The sequence below is a fragment of the Odocoileus virginianus genome, unplaced genomic scaffold (genome assembly GCF_023699985.2).
Source record: "Odocoileus virginianus isolate 20LAN1187 ecotype Illinois unplaced genomic scaffold, Ovbor_1.2 Unplaced_Contig_67, whole genome shotgun sequence".
In the NCBI taxonomy this organism is placed as follows: Eukaryota; Metazoa; Chordata; class Mammalia; order Artiodactyla; family Cervidae; genus Odocoileus; species Odocoileus virginianus.
This window is the reverse complement of record NW_027224384.1, coordinates 56054-74193: the sequence shown is the minus strand read 5'-3', so window position 1 is coordinate 74193 and position 18140 is coordinate 56054. Positions and strand designations below refer to the sequence as shown.

At 38.3% G+C, this 18140-nt stretch overlaps 1 protein-coding gene across 3 annotated transcripts in view; it reads left to right on the top strand.

Moving 5' to 3' along the window:
* The window catches only part of LOC139034237 (ADAMTS-like protein 3), an 80410-nt gene that overhangs the window by 15410 nt on the left and 46860 nt on the right, over positions 1-18140 (top strand). Inside the window, exon 7 of one of the 3 annotated variants that reach the window (XM_070464697.1) lies at positions 6863-8994. The exons of the other annotated variants lie outside the window; for them this stretch is intronic. Coding sequence (XP_070320798.1) covers positions 6863-6891 — 29 coding nt within the window. The 3' untranslated portion in view covers positions 6892-8994. Of the gene's footprint in view, positions 1-6862; positions 8995-18140 lie in introns of those variants that run through there. 3 annotated transcript variants of the gene reach the window in all.

Genomic DNA, 18140 nt, shown 5'->3' with positions numbered 1-18140 from the left:
CCTTTGAGGGAGTTAAGACTGCTCAGATTTTTTCAGCATAATCTGTTTGACTTTGGGGACCAGAGGGTCCACTGAAACATATTCAGAATCTAGATTAGGGCTTATTCACTCCTATGCAAACTCTTACAGCCAAAGGAGCTGGATGAACATGTGGGACATGATGGAGTCTGGTTGGTGGGAAGCCTGACCCTGGGCCAGGGAGACGCTGGGAACCTGCTGGTCTGTGGGCTCCTCTCCCCATCTTTCACTCCCATGCTCCCTGGGTCCCCTTGTGCCAGTTTGGGAAGGCATTGCCCATTGGACACAGGCTGTCTTTGACTAGAATTTGACAGGAGCTATTTCCTCTAATGATGAGTGAAAAGCTTTTCTCAGAAAAATATACTACTTATGGAAATAGCTATTTTCTTACATATAACTAACCCTGGGCCCCATTTAGTAGTTCATGCCTTGCTTCTGTGGAGTGACTTTCCTTATTGTAAGACAGGGGAGACTTGTGGAAAAGGTGATCAGGGTGGGACTGACTTTTTTCTCTTTTAACATCCCCTGCACTGTCAGGTGGATTCCTATCCATTGCACCACCAGGGAAGTCCCTCACATTTTCTTTATCAGTTTATTTGTTGGTAGACGTTTATGTTATTTCCGTATCATGGCTGTTGTTAATAATGCTACTGTCAACATGGAAGTGCAGGTGTCTCTTCAGTAACTAGTCTTCATTTTCTGTGAGCTCATACCTAGAAGCAGCACTGGTGGGTCATCTGGTGGTTCTACTTTTAATTTTCAAGGAGCTTCCATCCTGTGCTCCGTAGTGGCTGCACCAGCTCACAATCCCACAAGCAGTTCACAAAGAAAAGTCCCTTTTTTTCTGTATTCTCTCCAGTGTTGTTATTTTTATCTTCTTGAGGATCAACATCCTAACAGGTGTGAGGTGAGATCTCATAATGGTTTCAGTTTGCATTTCCCTTATGATTAGTGATAGTTGCTCAGTCATGTCTGACTCTTTGTGACTCCATGGACTGTAGTCTGCCAGGTTCCTCTGTCCATGGAATTCTCCAGGCAAGAATACTGGAGTGGGTAGCCACTCCCTTCTCCAGATTAGTGATGAGGTCGAGCACTTTTTCATGTCCTTATAGGCAATTTACATGCTTTCTTTGGAAAAATGCCTGTTCAGTTCCTCTACTCATTTTTAAATCAGGTTGTTTTATGAGTTCTTTTTATGTTTTAGTTATTAACCCCTATTCTGAAACATGATTTACAAAATTTTCCTCCCATCCTGTAGGTTGTCTTTTCATTTCATTGATTGTTTCTTTTACTGTGCAGAAGCTTTTGTTTGATGTAGTTCCATTTGTTGATTTTGTTGTTTGTGGTTTTGATGTCATATCTAAAATATCAATGACAAGACCAGTATTGAGGAGTGTCTTCTCATTGTTTCCTTCTAGGAGTTTTATTGTTTCAGATCTTATGTTTAATTGTTTGAGCCATTTTGAATTAATTTTCTGAATTGTGTAAAATCGGAGTCCAATTTCACTTTCCTGCATGTGGTTCTTCAATTTTTCGAACACCACTGTTGAAGAGATTGTCTTCTTTTCCTATTGGATGTTCCTGCCTCCATTGTTAGATTTTAGCTGACTGTATATGCAGGGATTTAATTATGGGCTTTCCATTAGTCTATGGGTCTATTTTTATGCCAGTATTATACTGATTTAATTGCTATAGTTTTGTAGTATAGTTTAAAATTAGAAACTATGATGCTTATGGTTTTGTTTTTCTTTCTCATAATTGCTTTGGCCATTTGGGATCTTTAGTCATTTCATCCAAATTTAGGATTGTTTTTTCTATTTGTATAAAAATGCCATTGGGATTTTGATAAGGAGTTATGTGACATTTAACAAAATTAACTCTTCCAATAATGAACACAAGGTGTCTTCTTTCCATTTATTTGTGTCTTCTTTGATTTCTTTCCAGAGAGTCTTGCAGTTTTTGTTGTACAGATCTTTCATTTTTATAGTTAGATTTATTCTTAGCTATTCTTCTGTGTTTGATGCTATTGTGAATCTTTCTGTGAGTTTTCTTTAATTCTTTTTCACATGTTTCATTGTTCGTTTATAGAAAAACAACTGATTTCTGTGCATTGATTTTTATATCCTGCAAATTTTCTGAAATATTTGATTATATCCAACAGATTTCTAGTTGAATTTGGAATCTTCAATATATAACATCATAATCATCAGTAAATAGAAAACATTTACATCTTTTTTTTCAAAATTTTGTTTTTAATTGAAGGATAACTGCTTTACAATGTTGTATCAGTTTCTGCCATACAGCAGCGATGAATCAGTCATAAGTAAGTGTATATCCCCTCCCTCTGGTCCCTCCCTCCCTCTCCCCCCCCAACCCACCCTCTAGGTTGTCACAGAGCATCCGGCTGAGCTGCCTGTGTTATGCAGCAACTTCTTATTTTCTAATTTAGATGTCTTTTATTTCTTTGTTTTGCCTATTTGCTGTAGTTGGCACTTCCAGAATTCTACTGAATAAGCGTAATGAGAGTTAGCACTCTTATCTTGTTCCTGATATTAGGGGAAAGCTTTCATGTTTTCTCCATTGAGTATAATGTTAGCACTGGGTTTGTTGTATATGTCCTTAATATCAGTTGAGGTGTGTTCTTTCTAACCTCAGTCTACTAAGGGTTTTGTTTTTTTTTTTTTAATCATGAAGCGATGTTATATTTTGTTCATGCTTTTACTGCATCTATTGAAATGATCATATTATTTTTATCTTTCATTCTGTTAATGTGGAGCATCACATTTTATTTGCATATGTTGAACCCTTCTTGCATCCCAGGGAAAAACCTCACCTGTCATGGTAGTATAATCCTTTTAAGGTGTTCTTGAATTTGATTTACTAATATTTTGTTGAGAGTTTTTGTATCTATGTTTATCAGGGATATTGGTCTGTAGTTTTGTTTTCTTGTAGTGTCCTTATCTGTCTGTATCAGGGCAATGCTTGCCTCATATAAAAAGTTTGGACATGTTTCTACCTCTTCAAATTCTGGAAGACTTTAAGAAGGATTGGTGTTAAGTCTTCCTTAAACCTTTGGTAGAATTTACCAGGGAAGCCATCTGGTCCCGAGGTTTTCTGTGCTGGGAAGTTTTAGATTACTGATTCACACAATCACCTTTCTTGATATTTGTCTGTTATTTGCTTTTCTTTCCCTCTGGTTCAGTCTTGGTAGGTTGTATAATTCTACATAATTATCCATTTCTTTTAGGTCATTTTTTTTGTTGGTATAAAGTTTTTCATAGTAGTTTTGCATGATTTTATGTATTTCTGTATTAACAATTTAATGTCTCCTCTTCCGTTTCTAACTTTCTTTTCTCTTTCTTCTTAGTTAATGTAGAAAAAGTTTTCTCATTTTTATTTATTTAGCAGATATTTCTTTGGCTGTGCAGGGTCTTTGTTGCAGCCTGTGGGATCTTCACTCTGGTGTCCGGTCTTCTCTCTAGCTGTGGTTCGCAGGCTCTAGCATGTGCGGGTTCAGTAGTTGGGTACATAGGCTTAGTTGGTCAGCAAAATGTGGGATTTTAGTCCCTGACCTGGGATGGAGCCCACATCCCCTGCATTAAAAGGTACATTCTTAACCACTGGACCACCAGGGAAATCCCCACAATTTTATTTTTTACAAATACCATCTCTTAGTTTTGTTGACCCATTCTATTGTTTTCTACACTCTATTCTCATTGTTTCTTTTCTTCGGCTAACTTTAGGTTTAATTTCCCCTGCTTTTTGTTGTTCTTGAGGTTTAAAATTAGGTTGTGTATTTTAGGTTGTGTATTTTAGACTTTTCTAATGTTAATCTATGCATTTAACTCTGTAAACCTCCCTCTGTGGACTGCTAGGGATTTTGGTTAAGTTGTGTTTCTATTTTCATTTGAGACTTTTAAAATTTCTTCTTTGATCCATTGGTTTTTCATCAGTGTTTTGTTTGTTTCCTTATATGTGTGGATTTTCTAGCTTTCTTCCTGTTGTTGACTTCTAGCTTAAATCACTGTGGTTGGAAAGGATACCTATTATGATTTCAATCTCCCTAAATTTGCTAAGAGTTGGTCTTTGTCTTATTAGATGATCAGCCCTCAAAAATGTGAAGTGTACATTTGAGAAGAATGTTGTGTTCTGCTGCTGTTGGATGGAGTGTTCTATAGATGTCTGGTACATTCATTTGGTCTAATGTATATTTTACATTCATCATTTCTTGCTGATTTTCTGTCTGGGTGTTCTGTCAATTGTTGAAAGTGGGATATTGAAATACCCTGCATGTATTGTTCTTTATGTCTCCTTTCATCTTGTTGTTTAATCACTAGGTCATGTCCTATTCTTGGTGACTCTATGGGCTGCAACACGCTAGGCCTCCCTGTCCTTCACTGTCTCCTGGAGTTTACTCAAACTCATGTCCATTGAGTCGGTGTTGCTCTCCAGCTGTCTCATCTTCTGTCACCCCCTCTCCTCCTGCCCTCAATCTTTCCTAGCATCAGGGTCTTTTCCAATGAGTCGGCTCTTTGCATCAGGTGGCCAAAGTATTGGAGCTTCAGCATCAGTCCTTCCAATGAATATTCAGGGTTGATTTCCTTTAGGATTGACTAGTTTGATCTCCTTGCTGTCCAAGGGACTCTCAAGAGTCTTTTCCAGCACCACAGTTCGAAAATATCAATTCTTCAGTGCTCAGCCTTTTTATGGTCCAACTCTCACATCCATACATGACTACTGGAAAAATGATAGCTTTGACTATATGGACTTTTGTCAGCAAAGTGATGTCTCTGCTTTTTAATATGCTGTCTAGGTTTGTCATAGCTTTCCTTCCAAGGAGCAAGCGTCTTTTAATTTCATGGCTGCAGTCACTGTCTGCAGTGATTTTGGAGCCCAAGAAAATAAAATCTGTCACTGTTTTCACCTTTTCCCATTCTGTTGCCTTCCTTCATATCTATTAGTATTTATTGAATATATTTGGGTGCTTAACATATTTAGGTGATGGGTATGTTATTTGTTATTGTTCTATCTTTTGGATGTATTGATCACTTTGTCATTTTATAATCAGCCTCTTTTGTCCCTTGTTACAGTTTTTGGCTTATTTTGTCAGATGTAAGTATAGTTATTCCCACTTGTTTTGGTTTCCAGTTATATGGACTATAATTTTTCATCCCTTCACTTTGACTGTGTATTTGTCCTTAAATCTGAAATGTATCTCTCTTACAGTTTGGTGTCATTTTAAAAATTCATTCAGCCACTCTGTGCCTTTTAATGGTGAAATCAATCCACTTAGAGTAATTATTGATACATGGGATTTATTAATGCCAATTTGTTTCCATGTTTTGTATTTCCATTATTTCCTTTCCTGTCTTTATCAGCCTAATTCATAAATTGGTTGATTTCCATGGTGGTATGCTCTGTTTCCCCTTAATTTGCCCTTCGTGGGTCTACTTTAGGTTTTTGCTTTGTGATTACTTTGTGAATTATATAAAATATGTAATAGATAAAATAGTCCATTTAAACCCAAATTGCCAAAGCAATCTTGAGGAAAAAGAACAAAACTGGAGGCATAAGTTTCCCAGACTTTGGATTTGACTACAAAGCTGTCATAATCAAAATAGCATGGTACTGGCACAGAAACAGACATATAGATCAATGGACGAGAATACAAATAAACCTACACACCTACAATCAATGAATCTTCTACAAAGGAGGCAGTAATATACACAGGAGGAAAGATAGTCTCTTCAGCAAGTGGCGTTGGAAAAACTGGACAGGCACATGTAAATCAATGAGGTTAGAACACACCCTCATACCACATACAAAAATAAACTCAAAATGGCTTAAAGACTTAAATATAAGACATGACATCATAAAACTCCTAGAAGAGAACATAGGTAAAACATTCTCTGACATAAATTGTACCATGTTTTCTTAGGTCAGTCTCCCAAGGCAATAGAAATAAAAGCAAAAATAAAGAAATGAGACCTAATCAAATGTACAAGATTTTGTACAGCAAAGGAAACGAAAAGAAATATATGGCCTGGGAGAAAATATTTGCAAATAATGAGGCCAACAGGGGTTAATTTTCAAAATATACCCACAGCACATATAACTCAATGTCAATAAACAGCCCAATCAAAAAGTGGACAGAAGACCTAAATAGATATTTCTCTAAAGAAGACATACAGATGGCCAACAGGCACATGAAAAGATGCTCAACATTGCTAATTATTAGAGAAATGCAAATCAAAACTACAATGAAGTACCACCTCACACTGGCCAGAATAACCATCATCAAAAAGTCTATATATATCCAGAGAAAGCTCTGATTTGAAAAGATGCAGTCACCCCAGTGTTCATAGCAGCACCAAAATGTCCACAGATGAATGAATAAAGAAGATGTGGTACATACATACAATGGAATATTATTCAGCCATAAAAATAATATGAAATATTGCCATTTGCAGCAGCATGAATAAACCTAGAAATTATTGTGTTAAGTGAAGTCAGAAAGAAAGACAAATATCACATCATGTGTATGTGGAATCTAAAAAATAATACAAGTGAACTTATTTACAAAACAGAAACAGACTCACAGTCATAGAAAACAAATTTATGGTTACTAAAGTGGAAGGGGAAAGGGTAAATTAGGAATATGAGCATTAATAGATGCCACTTTATTTAAAATAGATAAACAAGGATTCACTGTATAGCACAGGGAACTATATTCAATATCTTATAATAACCTATAATGTAAAAAATCTGAAAAAGAATATGTACCTTTCTATATTTACCACTGAATCACTTTTTGTTTACCTGAAACTAACCTAATATATTTTAGCCTGTGCACCACCTGCCGGCTGCAGCTAGAAAAACCCACGTGCATGTGCGTGTTAAGTCACTTCAGTTGTATCTCTTTGCGACTCCATGGGTTGTGGCCTGCCAGGTTCCTCTATCCATGGGATTCTCCAGGCAAGAATACTGGAGTGGGTTGCCATTTCCTTCTCCAATGCATGAAAGTGGAAAGTGAAAGTGAAGTCGCTCAGCCGTGTCCGACTCTTTGCGACCCCATGGACTGTAGCCTACCAGGCTCCTCCGTCCATGGGATTTTCCAGGCAAGAGTACTTGAGTGGGTTGTCATTGCCTTCTCCACTCCCGCATTACCGTCTGAGCCGCGACGGACAGGGGCTACTAGAAGCATTTATTTTGTATTCCAGAAGGTGGCACTATAAGTCAAGTTTGTGATTTCGCTTTTGCCCACCGTTTGTGGTCTGTTTTCTGAGCAAGCTCCCGGTGTCCTGGATGCCTCTCTCACAGTGGCACTGGGGGTGCACACAGGAGCATTCTGACAGCAGAATGGGGGGAGGTGTGGGGTTAGCACTGGGGCTTTGAGGATGTTTTTAGGCCAGGTGGAGATTCTTACGTGTGGTAATCCAAGCCTAGTGAGCAGATCCCATGCTGACTTCTGAAGCAGACAGCAGTATTCTGCTCATATAATGTTCTAATATTTCTATCTGCTTTCTTTCCACCCTCCCCCCAGAAACCAGGGTGCTGTTGGAGAGAAACAAGTTTCTCCAGCCATAACACCTAAACTGGGTAGCTGGCTGGTTACCACTTTACACCTCCTCTCAGAAGAGGTTGCAGTTGCTGTCTCCCCAGGCAGTACCCAGGGAAGGGGGGTAGTTCTGGTATAGTTCTCCATCTGTCTGTCCATGGCAGTGGCCTGCTGGACTCTCTCTCCAGACAGGCTGGGCTTGCACAAAATCTCTTGCTTGTACTTGCCTCCTGACCTATTGGGGGAAGGTTCTCTGACTCCTTGAATCCACAGCCCTTAGCAAGGTCTTGTTTATTTATTTTTGGATTTATATTTGGATAGCCCTCTGAGTCCCTTGGCCTAGGGTGCTAAGTACTTTAGTTCCTGTATGTCTGTCTAATTAATTGTTTACAAAAGGCTGGGGGAGAAATGACTTTGCTGCTGTGAGCTCATGTCACTGCCTAGAAATCAATACATTTATTTATACGTCAATACAGTCATTCCATCCCAAAGAAGGGCAATGCCAAAGAATGTTCAAACTACCACACAATTGCACTCATTTCACATGCTAGCAAAGTAATGCTCAAAATCTTTCAAGCTAGGCTTCAGCAGTATGTGAACTGAGAACTTCCAGATGTACAATTTGGATTTATAAAAGGCAGAGGAACCAGAGATCAAATTGCCAACATCTGTTGGATCATAGAGAAAGCAAGGGAATTACAGGAAAAAAAAATATCTGCTTCAATGACTATGCTAAATCCTTTGACTGTGTGGATTACAACAAACTGTGGAAAATTCTTAAAAAAGATAGAAGTATGAGACCATCTTACCTGTCTCCTGAGAAACCTGTATGCAGGTCAAGAAGCAACAGTTAGAACCAGATATGGAACAATGGACTGGTTCAAAATTGAGAAAGGAGTACATCAAGGCTGTATATTGTCACCTTGCTTATTTAACTTCTATGCAGAGTATATCATGCAAAATGCTGGGCTGGATGAAGTGCAAGCTGGAATCAAGATTGCTGGGAGAAATAGCAATAACCTCAGATATGCAGATGACACCACTTTATGGCAGAAAGCAAAGAGGAACTGAAGAGCCTTTTGATGAAGGTGAAAGAGGAGAGTGAAAAAGCTGGCTTAAAACTCAGTATGAACCTAGAGCCTATTATACAGAGTGAAGTCAGAAAGAGAAAGATAAATATTGTATTTTAACACATATATATGGAATCTAGAAAAATGGTACTGAAGAATTTATTTACAGGGCAGCAATGGAGAAACAGACATAGAGAATAGACTTATGGACATGGGGAGAGGGGAGGAGAGGGTGAGATGTATGGAAAGAGTAACATGGAAACTTACATTACCATGTGTAAAATAGATAGCCAATGGGAATTTGCTCAGGAAACTCAAACAGGGCCTCTGTATCAACCTAGAGGGGTGGGATGGGGAGGGAGATGGGAGGGAGGTTCAAAAGGAGGGGATATATGTATACCTATGGCTGATTCATGTTGAAGTTTGACAGAAAACAGCAAAATTCTATAAAGCAATTATCCTTCAATTAAAAAATAAGAAAAGAATAAAATAAATTTTCCAATATATTAAAAATAACTCAACATTCAAAAAATGAAGATTGTGGCATCTGGTCCCATCACTTCATGGCAAATAGATGGGGAAATGATGGAAACAGTGACAGACTTTATTTTCTTGGGCTCCAAATCACTGTGGATGGTGACTGTAGCCATGAAATTAAGACACTTGCTCCTTGGAAGAAAAGCTATGACAAACCTAGACAGTGTATTAAAAAGCAGAGACATCATTTTGCCAACAAAGATCCATATAGTCAAAGCTATGGTTTTTCCAGTAGTCATGTATGGATGTGAGAGTTGGACCATAAAGAAAGCTGAGCACCAAAGAATTGATGCTTTTGAACTGTGGTGTTGGAGAAGACTGTTGAGAGTCCCTTGGACTTGCAAGGAGATCAAACCAGTCAATCTAAAGGAAATCAACCCTGAATATTCATTGGAAGGACTGATGCTGAAGCTCCAATACTTTGGCCACCTGATGTGAAGAGCCAACTCATTGGAAAAGACCCTGATGCTGGGAAAGATTGAGGGCAGGAGGAGAAGGGGGGCGACAGAGGATGAGATAGCTGGAGAGCATCACCGACTCAATGGACACGAGTCTGAACAAACTCCGGGAGATAGTGAAGGACGGAATCGTGGCATGCTGCAGTCCATGGGGTCTCAAGAGTCGGACTTGACTTAGCAACTGAACAACATGTGTAAATGCCACATCAGTTTCAGCCATTTATCCATGGATGGCCACTAAGGTTGTCTCCATATTTTCTCTCTCATGAATGCTGCTTTGGTAAACATGGGGTGGCATACATCTCTTTGTTTTCCTGTTTTCATTTCCCATAGGTGTATACCCAGAGGTGGAATTGCTGGATCTATGGTAGTGCTATTTTAAATTTTGAGGAACTTCAGTATTATTCTACATAGTAGCTGAAACAATTTACCTTTCCATCAAGGGTTCCCTTGGCGTACAAGAGTTCCATTTCCCACACATTCTCATCAACACTTGTTATTGCTTTTCTTCTTGGTGATAGCTGTTCTGATGGGCATGAGGTTTTTCTCACTGTGATTTTGATTTGTATTTCCCTGATGATTAGTGATGTTGAGCACCTTTTAATGTACTTAGACCATTTGGTTGTCTTCTTTGGAAAAATGTCTTTTTAGTTTCTCTGCCCAGTTTTTACTTGGATCGTTTGTTTTTTGTTGTTGAGTTGTAGGAGTTCTTTATATACTTTGGATATTAACCTCTAATCTGATATATTGCTTACAAATATTTTCTCCTACTCTGTAGGCTGCCTTTTCATTTAAATTATTTCTTTCACTGTGCATCAGCTATTGAGATTAATGTTGAGATTAAGTCCTATTTGTTGCATTTTTTTGCTTTTTATATCATATCTAAGAAATCATTGTCAAGACCAATGTCAAGGTACTTATTCCTTACATTTTTTTAAGAAGTTTTATGCTATCAGCTCTCATATTTAAGTCTTTGATCCATTTCTAGTTAATTTTTGAGGGTAATGTAAGATTGGGGTCCACTTTCAATTTTCTTGGGTATTTATCTAGTTTCCCCTATATATGTGGAAATTTAGTTCTGAGCTCTCTATTCTGTTCCATCAGTCTATATGCCTGCCTTCATACCAGTAAGATGTAGTTTTGATTACTATAACTTTGTATGATGGTTTGACATTAGGAAGTGTGCTGCTGCTGGCTTTGTTTTTTCCCCTCAGATTTGTTTTCGCTATTTGAGGTCATTTATGTTTCCATATAAATGAATGAAAAAAAATTTTTTTTTTTTTTACTGTTTCTATGAAGAATGCCATTGGAATTTTATTAATGATTGTGTTGGATCTGTAGGTGGCTTTGGGAGACATGGGCATTTTAACAGTATTAATTATTACACCCATGAACAAGAAATCTCTTTCCTTTTGTGTCTTCTCCAGTTTCTTTCAACAAAATCTTGTAGTTTTCATCATACACATCATTCACTTCCTCAGTTAAATTTATGTTTATGTATCTTGTTTTTAATGCTATTCTGAATGGGATAGTTTTAAAATTTCTTTCTTAAATGTTTCATTATTAGTATATAGAAATGCAGTTGATTTCTGATTATTGATTTTGTATCTTGCAACTTTACTGAAATCATTGATTAGCTCCAATAGATTTTTGGTTATATATTTGGGTTTTCTATATAAAATCACATAATCTGCAAAAATGACAATTGTACTTCTTCCTTTCCAGTTTGGATGAATTTTATTGCTTTGTCTTGCCTAATCAGAATGGCTTGGACTTCCAGGATTATACTGAATAAACATAGTGGGAGTGGGCATCCTTATCTTGCTCCTAATCTTAGAGGAAAAACTTACAATGTTTTTACCATTTACTATAATATTAGCAGTGAGTTTGCTGTATTTGACCTTTATTATGTTGAAGTATGTTTTTTCTATATCCAATCTGTTGAGGAATTTTATCATGAAAGAATGTTGTATTTTGTTAGCTGTTTTTTCTATATCTATTGAGCCAATCATGCAGTTTTTCTCTTTCATTCTATTAGTGTGACATCTTACATTTATTAATTTGAGGATTTTGAACTATCAGAGCATCACTGGGATAAATCTCAGTCGGTCATATCATATAGTTATTTTAATATATTTTTGAATTTGGTTTGCTAACATTGTTGAAAAATTTTGTGATTCATTGAAATTTTTTGATCTATAGTTTTCTTGTAGTGTCTTTAACTGGCTTTGGTAACAGGCTAATACAGGCCTTGCAGAATGAATTGAAAAGTGTTCCCTTCTCTTAAATTTTTGGAATAATTTTAGAAGGAATGGCATTAATTATTTAAAGACAGAGAAAGAAATGGTTGAATGGCATCACCTACGTAATGGGCATGAGTTTGAGTAAGCTCTGGGAGTTGGTGATGGACAGGGAAGCCTGGCGTGCTTCAGTCCATGGGGTGGGAAAGAGTCAGACACGACTGAGTAACTGAGCTGGATGATGCACCACCTGGGAAGTCCCTAAAGTCTGAGTTCGCTAATTGGCTGGGAAGTGGAGATGAATGATGACAAGCTGGAATATCACTGGGAATAGTGCTGTAAGGTTTTCTGAATGTGTTGGTAACAGTTCCTTTTCTTCCACAGTCACTTCTGTTTTTATCCTACTCTTTTTTCCCTTCATTTTCTGGCTTTTAGTTAAAGTGATATTTTTTTTTCCTACTCTCTATTTCTAATTATTTCTATTCTTTTAAAGAATACCCCTAAATTTTAACTTATATTTAATTATATATTTTTGTAACAAAATCTCAACATAATCAACATCGCTATCTTTTTTTTTTGTCACAACACTGAAAGGTTACACAGCACATATACATAAGGTGTCCAGTTTGTATGGGGATTCTAGGAATTTATGGAGGTTTTCCTGGCATAATAGGACCCCCTTGCATGCTCAAAAATGAATTGGTGGTCTCTAAACTTAAATTATCATACCATCTGACACTATTTCATGTTTTTGTTGTTGTTGTTTGTTTCTGCCACTAGAGTGTAAGTTCCACAAAAATAGGCCTTTTAATTTTTTATCCATTATCCCTGAAGTCTACAACAGTTTCCGGCATGTATTAGCCACTCTATAATGATTTTCTGAACTAACTGAATGAGTAGACTAAGGCAAGACCCTTACAATGTTTGAATTACTCCCTGAAGTTCTTTCACCAATCTTATTATCTGTAATTGTCCTGTTTGTAAGCATAAACATTATAGGCACTGTTGTTTATAATCTGGAGTTGATTTATTTCACCAGTTTCTATGCTGTCAATGATCTCTTATATCCCAACCCTTCACTTTATCTTCATCTTGCTGAAGTATGCTGCTGCTGCTAAGTCACTTCAGTCATGTCCGACTCTGTGCGACCCCATAGACGGCAGCCTACCAGGCTCCCCCGTCCCTGGGATTCTCCAGGCAAGAACACTGGAGTGGGTTGCCATTTCCTTCTCCAATGCATGAAAGTGAAAAGTGAAAATGAAGTTTACCCTTCAGTAAATCTTTCAATGATGTTTTAGGGTAAACTGTTAGCTTTCATATGTCTGAAAAAAAAAATATCTTCCATTTTTAAATGATTGAAGGATATAATGGCTTCTAGTCACATTTTTTCCCGGTACAATCTGAGGACACTGCTTAATATTTGCCAACATATATTGCTGCTGAAGACAAATCTACTTTCAATGTAATTATTGTTTTATAGTAGATGGCATGTTCTTTCTGAGTTTTGAAATTTTGTCTTTGCCTGGTGGAGGTTTACTTTGACTTCTCTGGGTGCAAATTGATTGGTTTATATTGCATAGCACTTGTTACATGTTTTCAAGCATGTTACAAGATGGTTCACATCTTTCTTTGATCTAGATGTTCTCAGAAGTGATCTGATTCTCTACCATTTCCTTAGGTTTCCCCTGTAGAAAGCCTCACAAATGAGATTCTCACAGTCTGTTCTCTGTCTCTCATAACTTCTCATACCAATTTAAAAATAGTTTCTCTTTCTGTAATATGATATGATCTCATTGAGTTTATTAGCACTATCTTTCAGATTAGTAATGGTCTCTTGATTTGTGTCCTTCTAAAATCACTTGCTTATAGGATTTTTTTTTATGTCAGTGATGGTATATATTTCAAATTCTTTACAGGTGCTAAGCATGATTATTATTAAATCATTTATTTTTAAGCTTTTTATCTTATATTAAGGTATAGTAAACAGTGTGCCTGAAGAACTAGGGACTGAGGTCCGTAATATTGTACAGGAGGCAGTGAACAATACCATCCCAAAGAAATAGAAAAGCAAGAAGGCAAAGTGATTATCTGAGGAGGCTTTACAAATAGCTGAAGAAAGAAGAGAAGTGAAAAGCAAGGGAGAAAGGGAAAGGTACATCCAACTAAATGCAGAGTTCCAAAGAATAGCAAGGAGAGACAAGAAGGCCTTCTTCAATGAACAGTGCATAAAACTAGAAGAAAACAACAGAAGGGGAAAGACTAGAGATCTCTTCAGGAAAATTGGAAATATCAAGGGAACATTTCTCACCCAAAGATGGGCACAATAAAGGACAGAAATGGTAGAGACCTAGTAGACACTGAAGAGATCAAGAAGAGATGGAAAGAATACATGGAAGAACTGTACAAAAAAGATCTTAATGAACCAGATAACTACAATGGTGTGGTCAGTCACCCAGAGCCAGACATTCTGGAGTGTGAAGTCAAGTGGGCCTTAGGAAGCACTGCTGTTAATAAAGCTAGTGGATGCAATGGAATTCCAGTAGAGCTATTCAGAACATCAATGGATGATGCCATTAAGGTGTTGCATTCAATATGTCAGCAAATCTGGAAAACCTAGCAATGGCCACAGGACTGGAAAAGGTCAATCCTCATCCCAATTCCCAAGAAGGATAGTACTAAAGAATGTTCTAACCATTGGACAACTGCACTCATCTCCCATGCTAGTAAGGTCATGCTTAAAATCTTGCATGCTAGGCTTCAGCATTATGCAAACCAAGAACTTCCAGATGTCCAAGCTGGGTTTAGAAAAGGCAGAGGAACCAGAGATCAAATTGCCAACATTTGCTGGATCATAGAGAAAGCAAGGGAATTCCAGAAAAACATCTACCTCTGTTTCATTGACTATGCTAAAGCCTTTGACTGTGTGGATCATAACAAACTGTGGAAAGCTCTTAAAGAGATGGGAATACCAGACCATCTTACCTGTCTCCTGAGAAACCTGTATGTGGGTCAAGAAGCAACAGTTAGAACCCTGTATGGAACAACTGATTGGTTCAAGATTGAGAAAGGAGTACAATTCAGTCTGCTGTCTGCTGTCACCCTGTTTGTTTAACCTATATGCTGAGCACATCATGAGAAATGCTGGGCTGGATGAGTTACAAGCTGGAATCAAGATAGGCAGGAGAAACATCAACAACCTCAGATATGCAGATGATACCACTCTAATGGCAGAAAGTGAAGAGGAACTAAAGAGCCTCTTGATGAGGGTGAAGGAGGAGAGTGAAAGAGCCAGCTTAAAACTGAATATTAAAAAAATTAAGATCATGGCATCCAGGCCCATTACTTCATGGCAAATAGAAGGGGAAAGGTGGAAGTAGTGACAGGTTTCCTCTTCTTGGGCTCTAAAATCACTGTGGATGGGACTGCAGCCATGAAATCAGAAGATGATTGCTTCTTGGCAGGAAAGCTATGACAAACCTAGACAGTGTGTTGAAAAGCAGAGACATTACTCTGCCGACAAAGGTCCGTATAGTCAAGGCTGTGGTCTTCCCAGTGGTCACATACGGTTGTGAGAGCTGGACTGTAAAGAAGGCAGAGCACCAAAGAATTGATGCCTTCAAACTGTGGTGCTGGAGAAGACTCCTGAAAGTCCCTTGGACAGCAAGGAGATCAAACCAATCTTAAGGGAAATCAACCCTGAATACTCGTTGGAAGGACTGATGCTGAAGCTGAAGCTCCAGTATTTTGGTCATCTGATGTGAACAGCTGACTCATTGGAAAAGTCCCTGATGCTGGGAAAGATTGAGGGTCAGAAGGAGAGGGCGTCAGAGGATGAGATGGCTGGATGGCATCACTGATGCAATGGACATGAACTTGGGGCAAACTTTGGGAGATGGTGAGGGACAGAGTGTCCTGGTGTGCTGCAGTCCATGGGGTCTCTATGAGTCAGATAGGACTGGGCAGCTGAACAACAACAGCAATAAATAGTTGATTAACAATATTGTGGTCGTTTCAGGTGTCCAGCGTAGTGGTTCAGTTATACTTGTACACATGTTTATTCTTTTTGAAATTCTTTTCTTATTTAGGTTGTTATATGGAGCAGAGTTCGTTATGCCATACAGTAGGTTCTTGTTAGTTATCCATTTTAAATATAGCAGTGTGTACTGTATTCACACTGTACTATATATATCAATCCCAAATCCCCTAACTATCCCCCCCTCCACTTCCCTGGTAACTGTGAGTTCATTTTTCTAAGTCTGTGAATCTGTTTCTGTTTTATAAAGAAGTTCATTCATGTTCATTTCTCTTTAGATTCAACATGTATCAGGTTGTTTCCTTTCTCCCTTGTTCTTGTCTTATCATAGCAAAGATTTGGGATGACAGACTAGTTGCAGTTCAAGCTGCTACTGCTGCTAAGTCACTTCAGTCGTGTTCGACTCTGTGCGACCCCACAGACGGCAGCCCACCAGGCTCCTCTGTCCCTGGGATTCTCTAGGCAAGAATTATGAATACTGGAGTGTGTTGCCATTTCCTTCTCCAATGCATGAAAGTGAAAAGTGAAAGTGAAGTCGCTCAGTCATGTCCAACTCTTAGCGACCCCGTGGACTGCAGCCCACCAGGCTCCTCCGTCCATGGGATTCTCCAGGCAAGAGGACTGGAGTGGGGTGCCACTGCAGGTGGGATTAATTAAGCAGGCCGCAGATAGTACACTCACAAGATGTGAGAGCAGGCTGACCCTGCTGGAGTCCCCCCTCACCCCTCTTGGCTTCCCTTTATATACTTTCTGTCTCCTTCTCTTGGTGGTTCCTAGGGCCTGATTGGTTCTGCCCCATGCAAAATAGGCCTTTATCCACCACCTATCAGAGAGGGGAATGCGAGTAGGGCATATGCTCAAGGCCAGTCAGGGAAGGTGATTTGTCTGGACTTGGTTTCCTGCCAGAGGTTCTCACTCTGGTTCTTGGTTTCTTTTTTCACAGTCTGCTGCTGGGTTTTTTTCCTCTCTGGTTGCCGCTTTCTCTAGCCACCATCTTGGACTTCTTTTCTATTCTAACTACCTAATATAAGTGATATTGTATGAGGCTTTTCCTTCTCTGACTGACTTAGTATGATAATCCCTAAATTCATCCATTTTGCAGCAAATGACACTATTTCATTCTTTTAATGGCTGAGTGATATTCCATTGTATATATGTACCAAAATCTTTATTCATTTCTCTGTTGATGAACATTTAGGTTGATTATACATCTTGGCTATTTGTAAATAGTGCTGAAGTGAACACTGGGGTGCGTGTATTTTTCGGATCCGTTTTTTCTCCAGAGAAATGTACAGGAGTGGGATTGCAGCATCATCTGGTAGCTCTATTTTTAGTTTTTTAAGGAGCCTCCATACTGTTTTCCATAGTGGCTATACCAATTTACATTCTCACCAATATAGGAGGGTTCCCTTTTCTCCATGCCCTCTACAGTATTTACTGTTTGTGGATTTTTTGATGATAGCCATTTTTACTGTTGTGATATTTTATTGTAGTTTTGATTTGCATTTCACTAATAATTAGCAGTGTTGAACATCTTTTCGCATGCCTCCTGGCCATCTATATGTTTTCTTTGCAGAGATGTCTGTTGACATCTTTTGCCTGTTTTTTGACTGGGTTATTTTTTTGATGCTGTTGAGTGTTGTGAGCTGTTTGTAAATTTTGGAGACTAATCCCTGTTTGCCACATGATTTGCAAATATTTTCTACCAATCTGTGAGTTGTCTTTTCATTTTGTTTATGACTTTGTTTGCTATGTAAAAGCTTTTGAGTTTCATTAAGTCCCATTTGTTTATTTCCATTACTCTGAGAGACAACTGCGATTTTTGTCAGAGAGTGTTTTGCCTGTTTTTCTCTAAGAGTTGTATAGTGTCTGGTCTCACGTTTAGGTCTTTAATCTATTTTGAGCTTATTTTTGTGTATGGTGTCAGGAAATGTTATAATTCCATCTTTTCTACATGTAGCTAGCTGTCCAGTTACCCCAGCACCATTTATTGAAGACAGTTTCTTTTTCCCATTGTATCCTCTTACCTCCTTTGTTGTAGATTAATTAACCATAGGTGCAGCAGTTTATTTCTGAGCTTTCTATCCTGTTCCATTGATTTATATTTTTTTTTTGGGGGGGGGTGTTTGTGTGTGCCAGTACCATATTGTTTTGATGACTATAGCTTTGTAGTATAGTCTGAAGTCAGGGAGCCTGATTCTTCCAGCTCCATTTTTCTTTCTCAAG